We start from the raw sequence: 26,526 nt of genomic DNA, 5'->3' as shown, positions 1-26,526 counted from the left end.
ACTCTCATCTGATTCACATCCGACTCTCATCTGATTCACATCCGACTCACATCCGACTCTCATCTGATTCACATCCGACTAACATCCGACTCTAATCTGATTCACATCCGACTCACATCCGACTCTCATCCGACTCACATCCGACTCACATCCGACTCTGATCAGACTGTCATCCGACTCTCATTCGACTCACATCAAACTCTCATCCGACTCACATCCGACTCACATCCGACTCACACCCGACTAACATCCGACTAACATCCGACTCTCACCTGACTAAAATCCAACTCACATCCGACTCTCATCCGACTCACATCCGTCTCTCATCCGACTCTCATCAGACTCACATCCGACTCACATCCGACTCACACCCGACGAACATCCGACTAACATCCGACTCTCACCTGACTAAAATCCAACTCACATCCGACTCTCATCCGACTCACATCAAACTCTCATCCGACTCACATCCGACTCACATCCGACTCTCATCCGACTCATATCCAACTCTTATCTGATTCACATCCGACTCACACCCGACTCTCATCCAACTCATATCCAACTCTTATCTGATTCACATCCGACTCACATCCGACTCTCATCCGACTCATATCCAACTGTCATCCGACTCTCATCCAACTCTCATCCGACTCTCATCTGATTCACATCCGACTCACATCCGACACTCACCCGACTAACATTCGACTCACATCCGACTCTCACCCGACTAACATCCGACTCTCATCTGACTCTGATCAGACTGTCATCCAACTCTCATCAGACTCTGATCAGACTGTCATCCGACTCTCATTCGACTCACATCCGACTCTCATCAGACTCTCATCCGACTCACATCCGACTCTCATCCGACTCTGATCAGACTGTCATCCAACTCTCATCAGACTCTGATCAGACTGTCATCCGACTCATTCGACTCACATCCGACTCTCATCAGACTCTCATCCGACTCTCATCAGACTCTCATCCGACTCTCATCCGACTCTGATCAGACTGTCATCCGACTCTCATTCGACTAACATCCGACTCTCATCTGACTCTCATCCGACTCACATCCGACTCTCATCCGACTCTGATCAGACTGTCATCCAACTCTCATCAGACTCTGATCAGACTGTCATCCGACTCTCATTAGACTCACATCCGACTCTCATCAGACTCTCATCCGACTCTCATCAGACTCTCATCCGACTCTCATCCGACTCACATCCGACTCACATCCGACTCTCATCAGACTCTCATCTGACTGTCATCCGACTCACATCCGACTCACATCCGACTCTGATCAGACTGTCATCCGACTCTCATTCGACTCACATCCGACTCACATCCGACTCTGATCAGACTGTCATCCGACTCTCATCCGACTCTCATCAGACTCTCATCTGACTGTCATCCGACTCACATCCGACTCACATCCGACTCTGATCAGACTGTCATCCGACTCTCATTCGACTCACATCCGACTCACATCCGACTCTGATCAGACTGTCATCCGACTCTCATTCGACTCACATCCGACTCTCATCCGACTCACATCCGACTCACATCCGACTCACATCCGACTCACACCCGACTAACATCCGACTAACATCCGTCTCTCATCCGACTCACATCCGATTCTCATCAGACTCTCATCCGACTCACATCCGACTCTTATCTGATTCACATCCGACTCTCATCCAACTCTCATCCGACTCTCATCTGATTCACATCCGACTCACATCCGACACTCACCCGACTAACATTCGACTCACATCCGACTCTCACCCGACTAACATCCGACTCTCATCCGACTCTCATCCGACTCATCTGACTCTCATCAGACTCTCATCCGACTCTCATCTGACTCTCATCCGACTCACATCCGACTCTCATCCGACTCACATCCGACTCTCATCTGATTCACATCCGACTCTCATCCGACTCTCATCCGACTCACATCCGACTCTTATCTGATTCACATCCGACTCTCATCCGACTCATATCCAACTGTCATCCGACTCTCATCCAACTCTCATCCGACTCTCATCTGATTCACATCCGACTCACATCCGACACTCACCCGACTAACATTCGACTCACATCCGACTCTCACCCGACTAACATCCGACTCTCATCCGACTCTCATCCGACTCACATCCGACTCTCATCCGACTCTGATCAGACTGTCATCCAACTCTCATCCGACTCTCATCTGATTCACATCTGACTCTCATCCGACACTCACCCGACTAACATTCGACTCACATCCGACTCTCACCCGACTAACATTCGACTCACATCCGACTCTCATCCGACTCACATCCGACTCTCATCCGACTCTGATCAGACTGTCATCCAACTCTCATCCGACTCTCATCAGACTCACATCTGACTCTCATCCGACTCTCATCCGACTCATCTGACTCTCATCCGACTCTCATCAGACTCTCATCCGACTCTCATCAGACTCTCATCAGACTCTCATCCGACTCTCATCTGACTCTCATCCGACTCACATCCGACTCACATCTGATTCACATCCGACTCTCATCCGACTCTCATCAGACTCTCATCCGACTCTCATCAGACTCTCATCCGACTCACATCTGATTCACATCCGACTCTCATCCGACTCTCATCAGACTCTCATCCGACTCACATCCGACTCACATCCGACTCTCATCCGACTCTCATCAGACTCTCATCAGACTCTCATCCGACTCCCATCAGACTGTCATCCGACTCTCATCAGACTCTCATCCGACTCTCATCCGACTCTCATCAGACTCTCATCCGACTCACATCCGACTCTCATCCGACTCTCATCCGACTCACATCCAACTGTCATCCGACTCTCATCAGACTGTCATCCGACTCACATCCGACTCTCATCCGGCTCTCATCCGACTCTCATCCAACTCTCATCCGACTCACATCCGACTCAAATCCGACTCTCACCCGACTAACATTCGACTCACATCCGACTCTCACCCGACTAACATCCGACTCACATCCGACTCTCATCCGACTCACATCCGACTCTCATCCAACTCTCTTCAGACTCTCATCCGACTTACATCCGACTCTCATCAGACTCTCATCTGACTCTCATCAGACTCTCATCCGACTCTCATCTGACTCACATCCGACTCACATCTGACTCTCATCTGACTAACATCCGAGTCACATCCGACTTTCATCCGACTCTCATCCGACGCAAATCCGACTCACATCAAAACTCTCATCCGACTCTCATCCGACTAACATCCGACTGTCATCCGACTCTCATCCGACTCACATCCGACTCTGATCAGACTGTCATCCGACTCTCATCCGACTCTCATCTGATTCACATTCTACTCTCATTTGATTCACATCCGACTCTCATCTGATTCACATCCGACTCACATCCGACTCTCATCTGATTCACATCCGACTCTCATCCGACTCTAATTTGATTTACATCCGACTCTCATCCGACTCACATCCGACTCTCATCTGATTCACATCCGACTCACATCCGACACTCACCCGACTAATATTCGACTCACATCCGACTCTCACCCGACTAAAATCCGACTCTCATCCGACTCTCATCCGACTCACATCCGACTCTCATCCGACTCTGATCAGACTGTCATCCAACTCTCATCCGACACTCACCCGACTAAAATCCGACTCTCATCCGACTCTCATCTGACTCTCATCCGACTCTCATCCGACTAAAATCCGACTCTCATCCGACTCTCATCTGACTCTCATCCGACTCTCATCCGACTCATCTGACTCTCATCCGACTCTCATCCGACTCTCATCAGACTCTCATCAGACTCTCATCCGACTCTCATCTGACTCTCATCCGACTCACATCCGACTCTCATCCGACTCACATCCTACTCTCATCTGATTCACATCCGACTCTCATCAGACTCTCATCCAACTCTCATCAGACTAACATCCGACTCTCAGCTGACTCTCATCCGACTCACATCCGACTCACATCCGACTCTCATCCGACTCTCATCAGACTCTCATCCGACTCCCATCAGACTGTCATCTGACTCTCATCAGACTCTCATCCGACTCTCATCAGACTAACATCCAACTCTCATCAGACTCTCATCTGACTCTCATCCGACTCACATCCGACTCTCATCAGACTCTCATCAGACTCTCATCAGACTAACATCCGACTCTCAGCTGACTCTCATCCGACTCACATCCGACTCACATCCGACTCTCATCCGACTCTCATCAGACTCTCATCCGACTCCCATCAGACTGTCATCTGACTCTCATCAGACTCTCATCCGACTCTCATCAGACTAACATCCAACTCTCATCAGACTCTCATCTGACTCTCATCCGACTCACATCCGACTCTCATCAGACTCTCATCAGACTCTCATCCGACTCACATCCGACTCTCATCCGACTCTCATCAGACTCTCATCCGACTCCCATCAGACTGTCATCTGACTCACATCCGACTCTCATCCGACTCTCATCAGACTCTCATCCGACTCCCATCCGACTCCCATCAGACTCTCATCTGATTCACATCCAACTAACATCCGACTCTAATCTGATTCACATCCGACTCACATCCGACTCTCATCCGACTCACATCCAACTGTCATCCGACTCTCATCCGACTCTCATCCGACTCTCATCCGGCTCTCATCCAACTCTCATCCAACTCTCATCCGACTCACATCCGACTCTCATCAGACTCTCACCCGACTAACATTCGACTCACATCCGACTCTCACCCGACTAACATCCGACTCACATCCGACTCTCATCCGACTCACATCCGACTCTCATCCAACTCTCTTCAGACTCTCATCCGACTTACATCCGACTCTCATCAGACTCTCATCTGACTCTCATCCGACTCTCATCCGACTCTCATCCGACTCACATCCGACTCACATCCGACTCTCATCTGATTCACATCCGACTCACATCCGACTTACATCCGACTCTCATCAGACTCACATCCGACTCTCATCTTATTCACATCCGACTCACATCCGACTCTCATCAGACTGTCATCCGACTCTCATCTGACTCACATCCGACTCACATCTGACTCTCATCTGACTAACATCCGAGTCACATCCGACTTTCATCCGACTCTCATCCGACGCAAATCCGACTCACATCAAAACTCTCATCCGACTCTCATCCGACTAACATCCGACTGTCATCCGACTCTCATCCGACTCATATCCGACTGATCAGACTGTCATCCGACTCTCATCCGACTCTCATCTGATTCACATCCTACTCTCATTTGATTCACATCCGACTCTCATCTGATTCACATCCGACTCACATCCGACTCACATCCGACTCTCATCTGATTCACATCCGACTCTCATCCGACTCTCATTTGATTTACTTCCGACTCTCATCTGATTCACATCCTACTCTCATTTGATTCACATCCGACTCTCATCTGATTCACATCCGACTCTCATCTGATTCACATCCGACTCTCATTTGATTCACATCCGACTCTCATCTGATTCACATCCGACTCACATCCGACTCTCATCTGATTCACATCCGACTCACATCCGACTCACATCCGACTCACATCCGACTCTCATCCGACTCTCATCAGACTAACATCCGACTCTGATCAGACTCTCATCAGACTGTCATCCGACTCACATCCGACTCACATCCGACTCTGATCAGACTGTCATCCGACTCTCATTCGACTCACATAAAACTCTCATCCGACTCACATCCGACTCACATCCGACTCACATCCGACTCTCATCAGACTCTCATCTGACTGTCATCCGACTCACATCCGACTCACATCCGACTCTGATCAGACTGTCATCCGACTCTCATTCGACTCACATCCGACTCACATCCGACTCTGATCAGACTGTCATCCGACTCTCATCCGACTCTCATCAGACTCTCATCTGACTGTCATCCGACTCACATCCGACTCACATCCGACTCTGATCAGACTGTCATCCGACTCTCATTCGACTCACATCCGACTCACATCCGACTCTGATCAGACTGTCATCCGACTCTCATTCGACTCACATCCGACTCTCATCCGACTCACATCCGACTCACATCCGAGTCACATCCGACTCACACCCGACTAACATCCGACTAACATCCGTCTCTCATCCGACTCACATCCGATTCTCATCAGACTCTCATCCGACTCACATCCGACTCTTATCTGATTCACATCCGACTCTCATCCAACTCTCATCCGACTCTCATCTGATTCACATCCGACTCACATCCGACACTCACCCGACTAACATTCGACTCACATCCGACTCTCACCCGACTAACATCCGACTCTCATCCGAGTCTCATCCGACTCACATCCGACTCTCATCCGACTCTGATCAGACTGTCATCCGACTCTCATCCGACTCTCATCAGACTGTCATCCGACTCTCATCCGACTCTCATCAGACTCTCATCCGACTCTCATCAGACTCACATCTGACTCTCATCCGACTCTCATCCGACTCATCTGACTCTCATCCGACTCTCATCCGACTCATCTGACTCTCATCAGACTCTCATCCGACTCTCATCTGACTCTCATCCGACTCACATCCGACTCTCATCCGACTCACATCCGACTCTCATCTGATTCACATCCGACTCTCATCCGACTCTCATCCGACTCTCATCAGACTCTCATCCGACTCTCATCAGACTAACATCCGACTCTCAGCTGACTCTCATCCGACTCACATCCGACTCTCATCCGACTCTCATCCGACTCTCATCAGACTCTCATCAGACTCTCATCCGACTCTCATCCGACTCTCATCCGACTCCCATCAGACTGTCATCTGACTCTCATCAGACTCTCATCCGACTCTCATCAGACTCACATCTGACTCTCATCCGACTCTCATCCGACTCATCTGACTCTCATCCGACTCTCATCAGACTCTCATCAGACTCTCATCCGACTCTCATCTGACTCTCATCCGACTCACATCCGACTCTCATCCGACTCACATCCGACTCTCATCTGATTCACATCCGACTCTCATCCGACTCACATCCTACTCTCATTTGATTCACATCCGACTCTCATCTGATTCACATCCGACTCTCATCTGATTCACATCCGACTCTCATTTGATTCACATCCGACTCTCATCTGATTCACATCCGACTCACATCCGACTCTCATCTGATTCACATCCGACTAACATCCGACTCTAATCTGATTCACATCCGACTCACATCCGACTCTCATCCGACTCACATCCGACTCTCATCCGACTCACATCCGACTCTCATCAGACTGTCATCCGACTCACATCCGGCTCACATCCGACTCTGATCAGACTGTCATCCGACTCTCATCCGACTCTCATCAGACTCTGATCAGACTGTCATCCGACTGTCATTCGACTCACATCAAACTCTCATCCGACTCACATCCGACTCACATCCGACTCACACCCGACTAACATCCGACTCTCACCTGACTAAAATCCAACTCACATCCGACTCTCATCCGACTCACATCCGTCTCTCATCCGACTCACATCCGACTCACATCCTACTCACATCAGACTCTGATCAGACTCACATCCGACTCTCATCCGTCTCTCATCCGACTCACATCCGACTCACATCCGACTCTCATCCGACTCACATCCGACTCTCATCCGACTAACATCCGACTCTCATCTGATTCACATCCGACTCACATCCGACACTCACCCGACTAACATTCGACTCACATCCGACTCTCACCCGACTAACATCCGACTCTCATCTGATTCACATCCGACTCACATCCGACACTCACCCGACTAACATTCGACTCACATCCGACTCTCATCCGACTCACATCCGACTCACATCCGACTCACACCCGACTAACATCCGACTAACATCCGACTCTCACCTGACTAAAATCCAACTCACATCCGACTCTCATCCGACTCACATCCGTCTCTCATCCGACTCTCATCAGACTCACATCTGACTCACATCCGACTCACACCCGACTAACATCCGACTAACATCCGACTCTCACCTGACTAAAATCCAACTCACATCCGACTCTCATCCGACTCACATCCGTCTCTCATCCGACTCACATCCGACTCACATCCGACTCACATCAGACTCTGATCAGACTCACATCCAACTGTCATCCGACTCTCATCCAACTCTCACCCGACTAACATTCGACTCACATCCGACTCTCATCCGACTCATATCCAACTGTCATCCGACTCTCATCCAACTCTCATCCGACTCTCATCTGATTCACATCCGACTCACATCCGACACTCACCCGACTAACATTCGACTCACATCCGACTCTCATCCGACTCATATCCAACTGTCATCCGACTCTCATCCAACTCTCATCCGACTCTCTGATTCACATCCGACTCACATCCGACACTCACCCGACTAACATTCGACTCACATCCGACTCTCACCCGACTAACATCCGACTCTCATCTGACTCTCATCCGACTCACATCCGACTCTCATCCGACTCTGATCAGACTGTCATCCAACTCTCATCACACTCTGATCAGACTGTCATCCGACTCTCCTTCGACTCACATCCGACTCTCATCAGACTCTCATCCGACTCTCATCAGACTAACATCCGACTCTCATCTGACTCTCATCCGACTCACATCCGACTCACATCCGACTCTCATCCGACTCTCATCAGACTCTCATCAGACTCTCATCCGACTCCCATCAGACTGTCATCTGACTCTCATCCGACTCTCATCAGACTCACATCTGACTCTCATCCGACTCTCATCCGACTCATCTGACTCTCATCCGACTCTCATCAGACTCTCATCAGACTCTCATCTGACTCTCATCCGACTCACATCCGACTCTCATCCGACTCACATCCTACTCTCATTTGATTCACATCCGACTCTCATCTGATTCACATCCGACTCTCATCTGATTCACATCCGACTCTCATTTGATTCACATCCGACTCTCATCTGATTCACATCCGACTAACATCCGACTCTAATCTGATTCACATCCGACTCACATCCGACTCTCATCCGACTCACATCCGACTCTCATCCGACTCACATCCGACTCTCATCAGACTGTCATCCGACTCACATCCGGCTCACATCCGACTCTGATCAGACTGTCTTCCGACTCTCATCCGACTCTCATCCGACTCTCATCAGACTGTCATCCGACTCACATCCGACTCACATCCGACTCTGATCAGACTGTCATCCGACTCTCATTCGACTCACATCAAACTCTCATCCGACTCACATCCGACTCACATCCGACTCTCATCCGACTCTCATCAGACTCTCATCAGACTCTCATCTGACTCTCATCAGACTCTCATCCGACTCTCATCCGACTCACATCCGACTCTCATCCGACTCTCATCAGACTGTCATCAGACTCTCATCTGACTCTCATCAGACTCTCATCCGACTCTCATCCGACTCACATCCGACTCTCATCCGACTCTCATCAGACTCTCATCCGACTCCCATCAGACTCTCATCTGATTCACATCCAACTAACATCCGACTCTAATCTGATTCACATCCGACTCACATCCGACTCACATCCAACTGTCATCCGACTCTCATCAGACTGTCATCCGACTCACATCCGACTCTCATCCGGCTCTCATCCGACTCTCATCCGGCTCTCATCCGACTCTCATCCAACTCTCATCCGACTCACATCCGACTCAAATCCGACTCTCACCCGACTAACATTCGACTCACATCCGACTCTCACCCGACTAACATCCGACTCACATCCGACTCACATCCGACTCTCATCCGACTCACATCCGACTCTCATCCAACTCTCTTCAGACTCTCATCCGACTTACATCCGACTCTCATCAGACTCTCATCTGACTCTCATCCGACTCTCATCCGACTCTCATCCGACTCACATCCGACTCACATCCGACTCTCATCTGATTCACATCCGACTCACATCCGACTTACATCCGACTCTCATCAGACTCTCATCAGACTCTCATCCGACTCTCATCTGACTCACATCCGACTCACATCTGACTCTCATCTGACTAACATCCGAGTCACATCCGACTTTCATCTGATTCACATCCTACTCTCATTTGATTCACATCCGACTCTCATCTGATTCACATCCGACTCTCATCCGACTCTCATTTGATTTACATCTGACTCTCATCCGACTCACATCCTACTCTCATTTGATTCACATCCGACTCTCATCTGATTCACATCCGACTCTCATCTGATTCACATCCGACTCTCATTTGATTCACATCCGACTCTCATCTGATTCACATCCGACTCACATCCGACTCTCATCTGATTCACATCCGACTAACATCCGACTCTAATCTGATTCACATCCGACTCACATCCGACTCTCATCCGACTCACATCCGACTCTCATCCGACTCACATTTGACTCTCATCAGACTGTCATCCGACTCACATCCAGCTCACATCCGACTCTGATCAGACTGTCATCCGAATCTCATCTGACTCTCATCTGATTCACATCCGACTCTCATCCGACTCTCATCAGACTCTCATCAGACTCACATCCGACTCACATCCGACTCTCATCCGACTCTCATCAGACTCTCATCCGACTCACATCCGACTCTCATCCGACTCACATCCGACTCTCATTCGACTCTCATCAGACTCTCATGTGATTCACATCCGACTCTCATCCGACTCTCATCAGACTCTCATCTGATTCACATCCGACTCACATCCGACTCTCATCCGACTATCATCAGACTCTCATCCGACTCTCATCAGACTCTCATCCGACTCACATCCGACTCTCATTCGACTCACATCCGACTCCGATCAAACTGTCATACGACTCTCATCCGACTCTCATCTGATTCACAGCCGACTCACATCCGACTCTCATCCGACTCACATCTGATTCACATCCGACTCTCATCCGACTCTCATCCAACTCTCATCCGACTCACATACGACTCTCATCCGACTCTCATCTGATTCACATCCGACTCACATCCGACTCTCATCTGATTCACAGCCGACTCACATCCGACTCTCATCTGATTCACATCCGACTCACATCCGACTCTCATCCGACTCTCATCAGACTCTCATCCGACTCACATCTGATTCACATCCGACTCTCATCCGACTCTCATCCAACTCTCATCCGATTCACATACGACACTCATCCGACACTCATCTGATTCACATCCGACTCTCATCCGACTCTCATCTGATTCACAGCCGACTCACATCCGACTCATCTGATTCACATCCGACTCACATCCGACTCTCATCTGATTCACATCCGACTCACATCCGACTCTCATCCGACTCTCATCAGACTGTCATCCGACTCACATCCAGCTCACATCCGACTCTGATCAGACTGTCATACGAATCTCATCTGACTCTCATCTGATTCACATCCGACTCTCATCCGACTCTCATCAGACTCTCATCAGACTCACATCCGACTCACATCCGACTCTCATCCGACTCTCATCAGACTCTCATCCGACTCACATCCGACTCTCATCCGACTCACATCCGACTCTCATTCGACTCTCATCAGACTCTCATGTGATTCACATCCGACTCTCATCCGACTCTCATCAGACTCTCATCTGATTCACATCCGACTCACATCCGACTCTCATCCGACTATCATCAGACTCTCATCCGACTCTCATCAGACTCTCATCCGACTCACATCCGACTCTCATTCGACTCACATCCGACTCTGATCAAACTGTCATACGACTCTCATCCGACTCTCATCTGATTCACAGCCGACTCACATCCGACTCTCATCCGACTCACATCTGATTCACATCCGACTCTCATCCGACTCTCATCCAACTCTCATCCGACTCACATACGACTCTCATCCGACTCTCATCTGATTCACATCCGACTCACATCCGACTCTCATCTGATTCACAGCCGACTCACATCCGACTCTCATCTGATTCACATCCGACTCACATCCGACTCTCATCCGACTCTCATCAGACTCTCATCCGACTCACATCTGATTCACATCCGACTCTCATCCGACTCTCATCCAACTCTCATCCGATTCACATACGACTCTCATCCGACTCTCATCTGATTCACATCCGACTCTCATCCGACTCTCATCTGATTCACAGCCGACTCACATCCGACTCATCTGATTCACATCCGACTCACATCCGACTCTCATCTGATTCACATCCGACTCACATCCGACTCTCATCCGACTCTCATCAGACTCTCATCCGACTCACATCCGACTCTCATCCGACTCACATCCGACTCTGATCAAACTGTCATACGACTCTCATCCGACTCTCATCTGATTCACAGCCGACTCACATCCGACTCTCATCACACTCTAGTCCGACTCTCATCCGACTCACATCCGACTCTCATCCGACTCACATCTGATTCACATCCGACTCTCATCCGACTCTCATCCAACTCTCGTCCGACTCACATACGACTCTCATCCGACTCTCATCTGATTCACATCCGACTCACATCCGACTCTCATCCGACTCACATCCGACTCTCATCCGACTCACATCCGACTCTCATCCGACTCACATCCAACTCTGATCAGACTGTCATCCGACTCTCATCCGACTCTCATGCGACTCTCATCTGATACACATCCGACTCACATCTGACTCTCATCAGACTCTCATCCGACTCTCATCTGATTCACATCCGACTCATCTGATTCACATCCGACTCACATCCGATTCATATCCAACTGTCATCCGACTCTCATCCGGCTCTCATGCGTCTCTCATCCAGCTCTCATCCGACTCACATCCGACTCTCATCTGATTAACATCCGACTAACATCCGACTCTAATCTGATTCACATCCGACTCACATCCGACTCTCATCCGACTCACATCCGACTCACATCCGACTCACATCCGACTCTGATCAGACTGTCATCCGACTCTCATCCGACTCACATCCGACTCACATCCGACTCACACCCGACTAACATCCGACTAACATCCGAATCTCACCTGACTAAAATCCAACTCACATCCGACTCTCATCCGACTCACACCCGACTAACATCCGACTCACATCCGATTCTCATCAGACTCTCATCCGACTCACATCCGACTCTTATCTGATTCACATCCGACTAACATCCGACTAACATCCGAATCTCACCTGACTAAAATCCAACTCACATCAGACTCTCATCCGACTCACATCCGACTCTCATCTGATTCACATCCAACTAACATCCGACTCTAATCTGATTCACATCCGACTCTCATCCGACTCACATCCGACTCTCATCCGACTCACATCCGACTCTCATCCGACTCACATCCGACTCTCATCCGACTCTGATCCGACTCTGATCAAACTGTCATACGACTCTCATCCGACTCTCATCTGATTCACAGCCGACTCACATCCGACTCTCATCCGACTCACATCTGATTCACATCCGACTCTCATCCGACTCTCATCCAACTCTCATCCGACTCACATACGACTCTCATCCGACTCTCATCTGATTCACATCCGACTCACATCCGACTCTCATCTGATTCACAGCCGACTCACATCCGACTCTCATCTGATTCACATCCGACTCACATCCGACTCTCATCCGACTCTCATCAGACTCTCATCCGACTCACATCTGATTCACATCCGACTCTCATCCGACTCTCATCCAACTCTCATCCGATTCACATACGACTCTCATCCGACTCTCATCTGATTCACATCCGACTCTCATCCGACTCTCATCTGATTCACAGCCGACTCACATCCGACTCATCTGATTCACATCCGACTCACATCCGACTCTCATCTGATTCACATCCGACTCACATCCGACTCTCATCCGACTCTCATCAGACTCTCATCCGACTCACATCCGACTCTCATCCGACTCACATCCGACTCTGATCAAACTGTCATACGACTCTCATCCGACTCTCATCTGATTCACAGCCGACTCACATCCGACTCTCATCACACTCTAGTCCGACTCTCATCCGACTCACATCCGACTCTCATCCGACTCACATCTGATTCACATCCGACTCTCATCCGACTCTCATCCAACTCTCGTCCGACTCACATACGACTCTCATCCGACTCTCATCTGATTCACATCCGACTCACATCCGACTCTCATCCGACTCACATCCGACTCTCATCCGACTCACATCCGACTCTCATCCGACTCACATCCAACTCTGATCAGACTGTCATCCGACTCTCATCCGACTCTCATGCGACTCTCATCTGATACACATCCGACTCACATCTGACTCTCATCAGACTCTCATCCGACTCTCATCTGATTCACATCCGACTCATCTGATTCACATCCGACTCACATCCGATTCATATCCAACTGTCATCCGACTCTCATCCGGCTCTCATGCGTCTCTCATCCAGCTCTCATCCGACTCACATCCGACTCTCATCTGATTAACATCCGACTAACATCCGACTCTAATCTGATTCACATCCGACTCACATCCGACTCTCATCCGACTCACATCCGACTCACATCCGACTCACATCCGACTCTGATCAGACTGTCATCCGACTCTCATCCGACTCACATCCGACTCACATCCGACTCACACCCGACTAACATCCGACTAACATCCGAATCTCACCTGACTAAAATCCAACTCACATCCGACTCTCATCCGACTCACACCCGACTAACATCCGACTCACATCCGATTCTCATCAGACTCTCATCCGACTCACATCCGACTCTTATCTGATTCACATCCGACTAACATCCGACTAACATCCGAATCTCACCTGACTAAAATCCAACTCACATCAGACTCTCATCCGACTCACATCCGACTCTCATCTGATTCACATCCAACTAACATCCGACTCTAATCTGATTCACATCCGACTCTCATCCGACTCACATCCGACTCTCATCCGACTCACATCCGACTCTCATCCGACTCACATCCGACTCTCATCCGACTCTGATCCGACTCTCATCCGACTCTCATCCGACTCACATCCGACTCTCATCAGACTGTCATCCGACTCACATCTGGCTCTCATCAGATTCTCATCCGACTCTCATCCGACTCACATCCGACTCTCATCCGACTCTCATCCGACTCTCATCCGACTCACATCCGACTCTCATCCGACTCACATCCGACTCTGATCAGACTCACATCCGACTCACATCCGACTCTCATCAGATTCTCATCCGACTCTCATCCGACTCTCATCCGACTCACATCCGACTCTCATCCGACTCTCATCTGATTCACATCCGACTCACATCCGACTCATATCCAACTGTCATCCGACTCTCATCCGACTCATATCCAACTGTCATCCGACTCTCATCCAACTCTCATCCGACTCTCATCCGGCTCTCATCCGACTCTCATCCGACTCTCATCCGACTCTCATCCGACTCTCATCCGATTCACATCCGACTCTCATCCGACTCTCATCCGGCTCACATCCGACTCTGATCAGACTCACATCCGACTCTCATCAGACTCTCATCCGACTCTCATCCGACTCACATCCGACTCTGATCAGACTCACATCCGACTCTCATCAGACTCTCATCCGACTCTCATCCGACTCACATCCGACTCTAATCAGACTCTCATCCTACTCTCATCCGACTCTCATGCTACTCTCATCAGACTCACATCCGACTCTCATCTGACTCTCATCAGACTCTCATCAGACTCACATCAGACTGTCATCCGACTCTCATCCGACTCTCATCCGACTCTCATCCGACTCACAACCGACTCTTATCCGACTCTCATCAGAGTCACAACCGACTCTCATCCGACTCTCATCCGACTCACATCCGACTCTCATCAGACTCTCACCCGACTAACATCCGACTCTCATCCGACTCTCATCCGACTCACATCCGACTCTCATCCGACTCTGATCAGACTGTCATCCAACTCACATCCGACTGTCATCAGACTCTCATCAGACTCTCATCAGACTAACATCCGACTCTCAACAGACTCACATCTGACTCTCATCCGACTCTCATCAGACTCTCATCAGACTCTCATCCGACTCCCATCAGACTCACATCCAACTGTCATCCGACTCTCATCCGACGCAAATCCGACTCACATCCGACTCTCACCCGACTCTCATCCGACTAACATCCGACTCTCATCTTATTCACATCCGACTCACATCCGACTCTCATCAGACTGTCATCCGACTCTCATCTGACTCACATCCGACTCACATCTGACTCTCATCTGACTAACATCCGAGTCACATCCGACTTTCATCCGACTCTCATCCGACGCAAATCCGACTCACATCCGACTCTCATCCGACTAACATCCGACTGTCATCCGACTCTCATCCAACTCACATCCGACTCTGATCAGACTGTCATCCGACTCTCATCCGACTCTCATCAGACTCTAGTCCGACTCTCATCTGATTCACATCCGACTCTCATCCGACTCACATCCGACTCTCATTTGATTTACATCCGACTCACATCCGACTCTGATCAGACTGTCATCCGACTCTCATCCGACTCTCATCTGATTCACATCCGACTCTCATCCGACTCTCATCAGACTCTAGTCCGACTCTCATCTGATTCACATCCGACTCTCATCCGACTCACATCCGACTCTCATTTGATTTACATCCGACTCTCATCCGACTCACATACGACTCTGATCAGACTGTCATCCGACTTTCATCCGACTCTCATCTGATTCACATCCGACTCACATCCGACTCTCATCCGACTCACATCCAACTGTCATCCGACTCTCATCCGACGCAAATCCGACTCACATCCGACTCTCACCCGACTCTCATCCGACTAACATCCGACTCTCATCTTATTCACATCCGACTCACATCTTATTCACATCCGACTCACATCTTGACTCTCATCAGACTCTCATCCGACTCTCATCTGACTCACATCCGACTCACATCTGACTCTCATCTGACTAACATCCGAGTCACATCCGACTTTCATCCGACTCTCATCCGACGCAAATCCGACTCACATCCGACTCTCATCCGACTCTCATCCGACTAACATCCGACTGTCATCCGACTCTCATCCAACTCACATCCGACTCTGATCAGACTGTCATCCGACTCTCATCCGACTCTCATCAGACTCACATCCGACTCTCATCCGACTCACATCCGACTCTCATTTGATTTACATCCGACTCACATCCGACTCTGATCAGACTGTCATCCGACTCTCATCCGACTCTCATCTGATTCACATCCGACCCACGTCCGACTCTCATCTGATTCACATCCGACTCTCATCCGACTCACATCCGACTCTCATTTGATTTACATCCGACTCACATCCGACTCTGATCAGACTGTCATCCGACTCTCATCCGACTCTCATCTGATTCACATCCGACTCACATCCGACTCTCATCAGACTCTAGTCCGACTCTCATCTGATTCACATCCGACTCTCATCCGACTCACATCCGACTCTCATTTGATTTACATCCGACTCTCATCCGACTCTCATCCGACTCACATACGACTCTGATCAGACTGTCATCCGACTTTCATCCGACTCTCATCTGATTCACATCCGACTCTCATCCTACTCTCATTTGATTCACATCCGACTCTCGTCCGACTCTCGTCCGACTCTCGTCCGACTCTCGTCCGACTCTCGTCCGACCCACATCCGACCCACATCCGACCCACATCCGACTCTCGTCCGACCCACGTCCGACTCTCGTCCGACTCTCGTCCGACCCACGTCCGACTCTCGTCCGACTCTCGTCCGACCCACGTCCGACCCACGTCCGACTCACGTCCGACCCACGTCCGACTCACGTCCGACTCTCGTCCGACTCTCGTCCGACTCTCGTCCGACTCACGTCCGACTCTCGTCCGACTCTCGTCCGACTCTCGTCCGACTCACGTCCGACTCACATCCGTCTCACATCCGACTAACATCCGACTGTCACCCAACTCACATCCAACTCACATCCGATTCACATCACACATCAGTAGCTTTCTGACAAGCGTTGCTTTTCACAGTACAGGAGCGGGTTCATGTTTTACTGACGCCGTACCTCCAGCAAGGCCCTGGTAGCCTGCTCCCTCAGCTCCACCCTGATGGGGATGTAGTCGATCTGAGGGGACGGGGTGCTGACATGCTGGTACCTCAGGCTGGAGTTCAGGAAGGTCTGGCAGCTGGTCTTCAGGAAGCGGACCTGGGTGGCGTGGTGTGGACAGGGTCCGTTTCCCGGACAGAACGCCACCCGCCGGCCTGGAGGACGACATCAGCAAACACGTTCTAATCTTTCATCTACTGTATGTTAGTTGGATCATCAGAGGTTTCTGTTTATCTCTGTGGTTAAAAGGATATTAAGAACCAGATTTACACTGTGAGAGTGGAACAGAAACTATCTCTACGGCCGCGCTGCTTCTCATTGAGGTGCGACCCAAAGATCTGCTGTTGCTATGGTTATCTACAGTCCACGTACCCTTCCTCTGGTGGGAGTCGTCCTCCCTGACCAGCTGACCTGCGGCGGGGACAGCGGTCTCACTACTCATCAGCCTGACGGTGCAGACCCGGTCCGCTGGGACTCTGATGTCCAGAACCGAGCCGTTGATGCGGTTGGACAAACCGAAGAACTGCGGAACCACCAGTGGCGTGCTGCCCAGCTGCACCAGGCTGGACCCCGGCTCCACCACCTGGACTCTGAGGACCACCGTCTCCACCAGCGTGTCTGAAGACGTGAACCTGAGCAGAGACACCACACAGCCTGTCTGAGCTCAGTCCAGCTCACGGACCAGATCCAGAACGAGACCAGATTCCTGCCGAGGAAGCAACCTGTAAACTCGCAGCATCACCGCGTCCTCCTGCAGCAGAGGACTGCCGTTGTGGACGTACATCACCTCCTCCTGCAGGAAGCCGCAGTCGAACACCTGCAAACCAGAGAACTGGGAAGTCTTCTGATCTGGACTACGCAGGCCTGCCTGACCTACTGGATGTGGACTCACCTGTGGACTCAGAGTCCCGACTCTCTGAGTCACTGGTTCCTTCATGACGACCTCCACCTTGCAGTCTGCGCCAGTGTCCACGCTGATCTGCAGCTCGGACTCCGTGATGAAAACCCAGCCCCCTCTCTGGACCTGGACTCCGGAGTTTACCACCACTACAGACCGGCTGCAGACAGCCGTTGCCACCTGCAGCAGCAGCAGCAGCACCGGGGGCCCGGTGCAGGCCATGCTGGGTCCCTGGAGGGTCTTTACAGCTTCCAGGAGAAAAGTTCCTGCTTAAAAACAAAGATGTCGGGGTTTCAGTCAGTCTTCATCCCCGAAGCCTCAGACACAAGAAAAAAGTTTCTTCATCCTCAGCAAGAAGCCTCGTCTCGGATCGGACACATTGTGGACACGACGCCATCCAGGCGTGGGAACACGACACGTGTCGTTTCCACGCTTTCTGACACCTCCATCAGACATTCAGGTGTCAGCAGACCCCGTCTCTCTGCGCCGGTTCACTGCCACCCCCCAAATATACCAGAAACTGCAAGTGGGAAAACAAAAGGAACAAGAAATTATCTGTTTTATTTTGAAAATCAAAGAAAGGAGAAAAGAAAGAAAGTGTGGGGGAGCGAGGACTGGGAGGTGATCAGGTGGAGGAGGGAGGGCGGGGCCTAACTAAACAGGTAGGTGGTCCTAATCTGGATCGGTCTGAAGAGGGTGGTCCTAATCTGGATCGGTCTGAAGAGGGTGGTCCTAATCTGGATCGGTCTGAAGAGGGTGGTCCTGATCTGGATCGGTCTGAAGAGAGTGGTCCTGATTTGGAACGGTCTGAGGAAGGTGGTCCTGATCCAGATTGGTCCTGATCCGTATCAGTCTGAAGAAAGTGGTAATGATCCGGATCGGTCTGAGGAAGGTTGTCCTGATCCAGATCAGTACTTAACCCGATCGGTCTGAAGAAGGTTGTCTTGATCCAGATTGGTTTGAAGAAGGTCGTTCTGGTCCAGATCAGACTAACACTTTAGCATATAGTGCAGCTTGGGGGCGTGTAGGGCGCATGTAGGGGGGCTTGTAGGGGGCATGTAGGGGGCATGTAGGGGCGTGTAGGGGGCATGTAGGGGCATGTAGGTGGCGTGTAGAGGGCATGCAGTGGCGTGTAGGGGGCATGTAGGGGGCGTGTAAGGGGCATATAGGGGGCATGTAGACAGCATTTAGGGGCGTGTATAGGGCGTGTAGGGGCTGCGTAGACGGCATGTAGTGGCGCATAGATGGCGTGTGGGGGCGCATAGACGGCATGTAGGGGCGTGTAGGGGGCATGTAGGGGGCATGTAGGGGGCGCGTAAACAGCATGTAGGGGCGTGTAGGGGGCATGTAGACAGCATGTAGTGGCGTGTAGGGGGCATATAGGGGGCGTATAGACAGCATGTCAGGGTGTGTATGGGCATATAGGGGGCGTGTAGACAGCATGTCGGGGTGTGTATGGGCATGTAGGGGGCGTGTAGATGGCATGTAGTGGCGTATAGGGGGCATATACGGGGCGAATAGACAGCATGTAGGGGCGTGTATGGGCATATAGGGGGCGTGTAGACAGCATGTCGGGATGTGTATGGGCATATAGGGGGCGTGTAGACAGCATGTAGGGGCGTGTATGGGGCGTGTAGGGGGCACGTAGACGGCATGTAGTGTCGTGTAGGGGGCATGTAGGGGGCGCAGACGGCATGTAGGGGGGCGTGTAGGGAGCATGTATGAGGCATATAGGTGCTGCGTAGGGGGCTTATGGGGCTTATAGGGTGCCTGTAGGGGGCATGTAGTGGCGTGTAGGGGGCATGTAGGGAATATAGAGGGCACATAGGGATCATATCGGGGCGTGTAGGGGGGGGGGGGGCGCGTAGAGGGCATGTAGGGGCGTGTAGGGGGCATGTAGGGGGCGTGTAGACAGCATGTAGGGGGCGTGTAGACAGCATGTAGGGGGTGCGCAGACGGCATGTCGGGGCATGTAGGGCATATAGAGGGCACATAGGGATCATATCGGGGCGTGTAGGGGGCATGTAGGGGGCGTAGACGGCATGTAGGGGCATGTAGAGGGGTGTGTAGGGAGCATGTAGACAGCATGTAGTGGCGTGTAGGGGACATGTAAGGGGCATGTAGACAGCATGTAGGGGCGTGTAGGGGACATGTATGGCATATACAGGGCGCATAGGGATCATATAGGGGCGTGTAGGGGGGCGTGTAGAGGGCATGTGGGGACGTGTAGGTGGCATGTAGGGACGTGTCGGGGCATGTAGGGGGTTTGTAGGGGACGTTTTGAAGCCATGTTTATCGACTAAATCCAGATTGAAGGTTACGATGATTTCCATCACGCGAAGTAAAATTGAGTTTGTTTATAGCTGAAACACATTTTAGCGTGCACTCCACCCCCCCCCCCCCCCCCCCCCCCCCCCCCCTCCTTTAAAATGATCTTTAAACCTGCAATATTTCACTTTGACCACGCCCAACTCAAAAGTCTAACCAATCACACAACACGAGTACCAAGAAAAAACAGTTCTGCTTGCCCGATGCGTGAAGGACAAGACGTCCTGACTACGGCCAGGAGGACAAGATGACAATGTCCTTCAGAAGAAAATAAGAAAGCAGGCAACCAACAGGAGCACCTATCAGGGGAAGATGAGTTGCATGAACACATGAAGAACAGTAGCAGTGGAACTGCTGTACCGCCTTGGGTTGAAATATTAACCAACATCCTTCTCAAGCTGTAGCCTCATGCGCTGCTCAGACAGACAAAACAAACCTCCTCACCTCACAAAGTTCTGTCGTTGTTCCCAGCGGGCCAGAAAGCTGCTGCTTCAGCAAACGCTGTGATGCAGCGGAAACATTGCAGGAGAAGAAATGTGCTCTGGAGGGACAACCATGTCAGGATGAAGACTCCAGACGTCCCGTCCAGCTCTCAGCTCTGTATCCAGGAAAAAACTCCCAGCATGCAGCTGGCCACCCCTGGTCATGCACAGCCCCCTCGCAGAAAACACTTCCACCCCCGGTTTCACTTCAGAAGCGGAGCCTGGTGCAGGAAACGAGGGGTTAATCTGCGTGACCCTGGGGGGTTAAGAAGCCCGGAAGTTTCTCACTGTCGTACAACAGCCTGCTTCACCTCTGACCTGCGAGTCACATGACCCTGTGGTCGATCAGCCACATCGTCTCTACCAGACAAGCCTGGTATGCAGCGCAGTTCATGAAGTTTCTGTCCAATAAAACGTTCCTTTCTAAACACAAACGCTGACACAGCCCAAAGAAAGACTATAAAGCAGCTGTCCACGTTGGCAAGACCACTTTCCAGCACAGAGGGACCGCTTCTTCCTCCAGAGCTGCCTGAAGTATGCATGCCTACACTACCAGGCAGAGCCGGTGCTACGGGGGGGCCCAGGGGCCAAGTCCCGTCCGCCAGCAGATCAGGCAGGAAACCCGGAACCGGAGTCCAGTTTAAACCCAGAACCGGAGTCCAGTTTAAGCCTAGAATCACAGTCAAGTTTAAACAAAGAACCGGAGTCTAGTTTAAACCCAGAACCAGAGTCCAGTTTAAACACACAACCGGAGTCCAGTTTAAACCCAGAACCGGAGTCCAGTTTAAACCCAGAACCGGAGTCTAGTTTAAACCCAGAACCGGAGTGCAGTTTAAACCCAGAACCGGAGTCCAGTTTAAACACAGAACCGGAGTCCAGTTTAAACACAGAACCGGAGTCTAGTTTAAACCCAGAACCAGAGTCCAGTTTAAACACAGAACCGGAGTCCAGTTTAATCCCAGAACCGGAGTCCAGTTTAAACCCAGAACCAGAGTCCAGTTTAAACACACAACCGGAGTCCAGTTTAAACCCAGAACCGGAGTCCAGTTTAAACCCAGAACCGGAGTCTAGTTTAAACCCAGAACCGGAGTGCAGTTTAAACCCAGAACCGGAGTCCAGTTTAAACCCAGAACCGGAGTCCAGTTTAAACACAGAACCGGAATCTAGTTTAAACCCAGAACCAGAGTCCAGTTTAAACACAGAACCGGAGTCCAGTTTAATCCCAGAACCGGAGTCCAGTTTAAACCCAGAACCGGAGTCTAGTTTAAACCCAGAACCGGAGTGCAGTTTAAACACAGAACCGGAGTCCAGTTTAAACCCAGAACCGGAGTCCAGTTTAAACCCAGAACCGGAGTCTAGTTTAAACCCAGAACCGGAGTGCAGTTTAAACCCAGAACCGGAGTCCAGTTTAAACCCAGAACCGGAGTCCAGTTTAAACCCAGAACCGGAGTGCAGTTTAAACCCAGAACCGGAGTCCAGTTTAAACCCAGAACCGGAGTCCAGTTTAATCCCAGAACCGGAGTCCAGTTTAAACCCAGAACCGGAGTCTAGTTTAAACCCAGAACCGGAGTGCAGTTTAATCCCAGAACCGGAGTCCAGTTTAAACCCAGAACCGGAGTCTAGTTTAAACCCAGAACCGGAGTGCAGTTTAAACACAGAACCGGAGTGCAGTTTAAACCCAGAACCGGAGTCCAGTTTAAACCCAGAACCGGAGTCTAGTTTAAACCCAGAACCAGAGTCCAGTTTAAACACAGAACCGGAGTCCAGTTTAATCCCAGAACCGGAGTCCAGTTTAAACCCAGAACCGGAGTCTAGTTTAAACCCAGAACCGGAGTGCAGTTTAAACACAGAACCGGAGTCCAGTTTAAACCCAGAACCGGAGTCCAGTTTAAACCCAGAACCGGAGTCCAGTTTAAGCCTAGAATCACAGTCCAGTTTAAACCCAGAACCGGAGTCTAGTTTAAACCCAGAACCGGAGTGCAGTTTAAACACAGAACCAGAGTCCAGTTTAAACCCAGAACCCGAGTCTAGTTTAAACACAGAACCGGAGTGCAGTTTAAACCCAGAACCGGTGTCTAGTTTAAACCCAGAACCGGAGTGCAGTTTAAACACAGAACCGGAGTGCAGTTTAAACCCAGAACCGGAGTCCAGTTTAAACCCAGAACCGGAGTCCAGTTTAAACACAGAACCGGTGTCTAGTTTAAACCCAGAACCGGAGTGCAGTTTAAACACAGAACCGGAGTCTAGTTTAAACCCAGAACCGGAGTCCAGTTTAAACCCAGAACCGGAGTCCAGTTTAAACACAGAACCGGTGTCTAGTTTAAACCCAGAACCGGAGTCCAGTTTAAACCCAGAACCGGTGTCTAGTTTAAACCCAGAACCAGAGTGCAGTTTAAACACAGAACCGGAGTCCAGTTTAATCCCAGAACCGGAGTCCAGTTTAAACCCAGAACCGGAGTCCAGTTTAAACCCAGAACCGGAGTCCAGTTTAAACCCAGAACCGGTGTCTAGTTTAAACCCAGAACCGGAGTGCAGTTTAAACCCAGAACCGGAGTCCAGTTTAAACCCAGAACCGGAGTGCAGTTTAAACCCAGAACCGGAGTGCAGTTTGAACCCAGAACCGGAGTGCAGTTTGAACCCAGAACCGGAGTCCAGTTTAAACACAGAACCGGAGTCCAGTTTAAACCCAGAACCGGAGTCCAGTTTAAACCCAGAACCGGAGTCCAGTTTAAAGGGACAGCATCAGACAGAAGAAGAGGACAGAAGGGGAAATCCGTGGAGGAGAATAAGAAAGCGTACCTTAACGTACCTTCAGCTCCTGTTCGCCTCGACTCTTTCAGCTTCTGCACACGCTCAGATCAAGAGGACCACCCCCTCCCTGCCCCATGCTGGCCAGATCAAACGGGGCGAGAGAGGCTGTCCTGAAGCAGAGAGAGAGAGAGAGCTGACAGGAAGTCAGCTCAGGATGAGTCGTTGACGAGACATCCGTCTGGGATTCAGATCAACGGACCCAGACCTGCTGGTCTCTGCAGAGCCTCGGGTCGTTCCCGAGGTTCTGGTTGTTTTTTATCTCTACGGAGAAACAGAAGCAGTTTGTCAGCTGTTTTTCTGCCAGACGCCATGAACCCAGTCCAGAACTGCAGCGGGTCCACGTTGTGGTCCCCCACGGATCTCTGTAGAACCGTCTCTGGCTTCAGGGAACAGAACCGGGTCTGGCTTCAGGGAACAGAACCGGGTCTGGCTTCAGGGAACAGAACCAGGTCTGGATTCAGGGAACAGAACCAACTCCGGGTCTGGCTTCAGGGAACAGAACCAACTCCGGGTCTGGCTTCAGGGAACAGAACCGGGTCTGGCTTCAGGGAACAGAACCAACTCCGGGTCTGGCTTCAGGGAACAGAACCGGGTCTGGCTTCAGGGAACAGAACCAGGTCTGGCTTCAGGGAACAGAACCGACTCCGGGTCTGGCTTCAGGGAACAGAACCGACTCCGGGTCTGGCTTCAGGGAACAGAACCGGGTCTGGCTTCAGGGAACAGAACCAGGTCTGGCTTCAGGGAACAGAACCGACTCCGGGTCTGGCTTCAGGGAACAGAACCGGGTCTGGCTTCAGGGAACAGAACCGGGTCTGGCTTCAGGGAACAGAACCAGGTCTGGATTCAGGGAACAGAACCAACTCTGGGTCTGGCTTCAGGGAACAGAACCAACTCCGGGTCTGGCTTCAGGGAACAGAACCGGGTCTGGCTTCAGGGAACAGAACCGACTCCGGGTCTGGCTTCAGGGAACAGAACCGGGTCTGGCTTCAGGGAACAGAACCGACTCCGGGTCTGGCTTCAGGGAACAGAACCGGGTCTGGCTTCAGGGAACAGAACCGGGTCTGGCTTCAGGGAACAGAACCAGGTCTGGCTTCAGGGAACAGAACCAACTCCGGGTCTGGCTTCAGGGAACAGAACCAACTCCGGGTCTGGCTTCAGGGAACAGAACCGGGTCTGGCTTCAGGGAACAGAACCAGGTCTGGCTTCAGGGAACAGAACCAACTCCGGGTCTGGCTTCAGGGAACAGAACCAACTCCGGGTCTGGCTTCAGGGAACAGAACCAACTCCGGGTCTGGCTTCAGGGAACAGAACCGGGTCTGGCTTCAGGGAACAGAACCAGGTCTGGCTTCAGGGAACAGAACCGACTCCGGGTCTGGCTTCAGGGAACAGAACCGGGTCTGGCTTCAGGGAACAGAACCAGGTCTGGATTCAGGGAACAGAACCAACTCTGGGTCTGGCTTCAGGGAACAGAACCAACTCCGGGTCTGGCTTCAGGGAACAGAACCGACTCCGGGTCTGGCTTCAGGGAACAGAACCGGGTCTGGCTTCAGGGAACAGAACCAGGTCTGGCTTCAGGGAACAGAACCGACTCCGGGTCTGGCTTCAGGGAACAGAACCGGGTCTGGCTTCAGGGAACAGAACCAGGTCTGGCTTCAGGGAACAGAACCGGGTCTGGCTTCAGGGAACAGAACCAGGTCTGGCTTCAGGGAACAGAACCAACTCCGGGTCTGGCTTCAGATCATCTGCAAACTTTCTGCTGCAGTAGGCCAAGGCTGCAGCAGGACGTGCTAGCT

General features: G+C 51.2%; 1 protein-coding gene across 1 annotated transcript in view; it reads right to left on the bottom strand.

The window, feature by feature from the left end:
- frem1b (Fras1 related extracellular matrix 1b) overlaps positions 1-24,750 on the bottom strand; it is a 193,039-nt gene extending 168,289 nt beyond the window's left edge. Inside the window, 5 exon segments of the mRNA XM_079245444.1 lie at positions 18,173-18,369; positions 18,587-18,846; positions 18,937-19,031; positions 19,107-19,381; positions 24,722-24,750. Of these exon segments, the coding sequence (XP_079101570.1) occupies positions 18,173-18,369; positions 18,587-18,846; positions 18,937-19,031; positions 19,107-19,334 (780 nt within the window). The 5' untranslated portion in view covers positions 19,335-19,381; positions 24,722-24,750.
- Positions 24,751-26,526: the final 1,776 nt, after the last annotated feature.

Source organism: Telmatherina bonti, assembly GCF_933228915.1.
Source record: "Telmatherina bonti genome assembly, chromosome: 8".
Taxonomy (NCBI): domain Eukaryota; kingdom Metazoa; phylum Chordata; class Actinopteri; order Atheriniformes; family Telmatherinidae; genus Telmatherina; species Telmatherina bonti.
The sequence above is the reverse complement of the archived record's forward strand: the minus strand, read 5'-3'. Positions and strand labels throughout refer to the sequence as shown.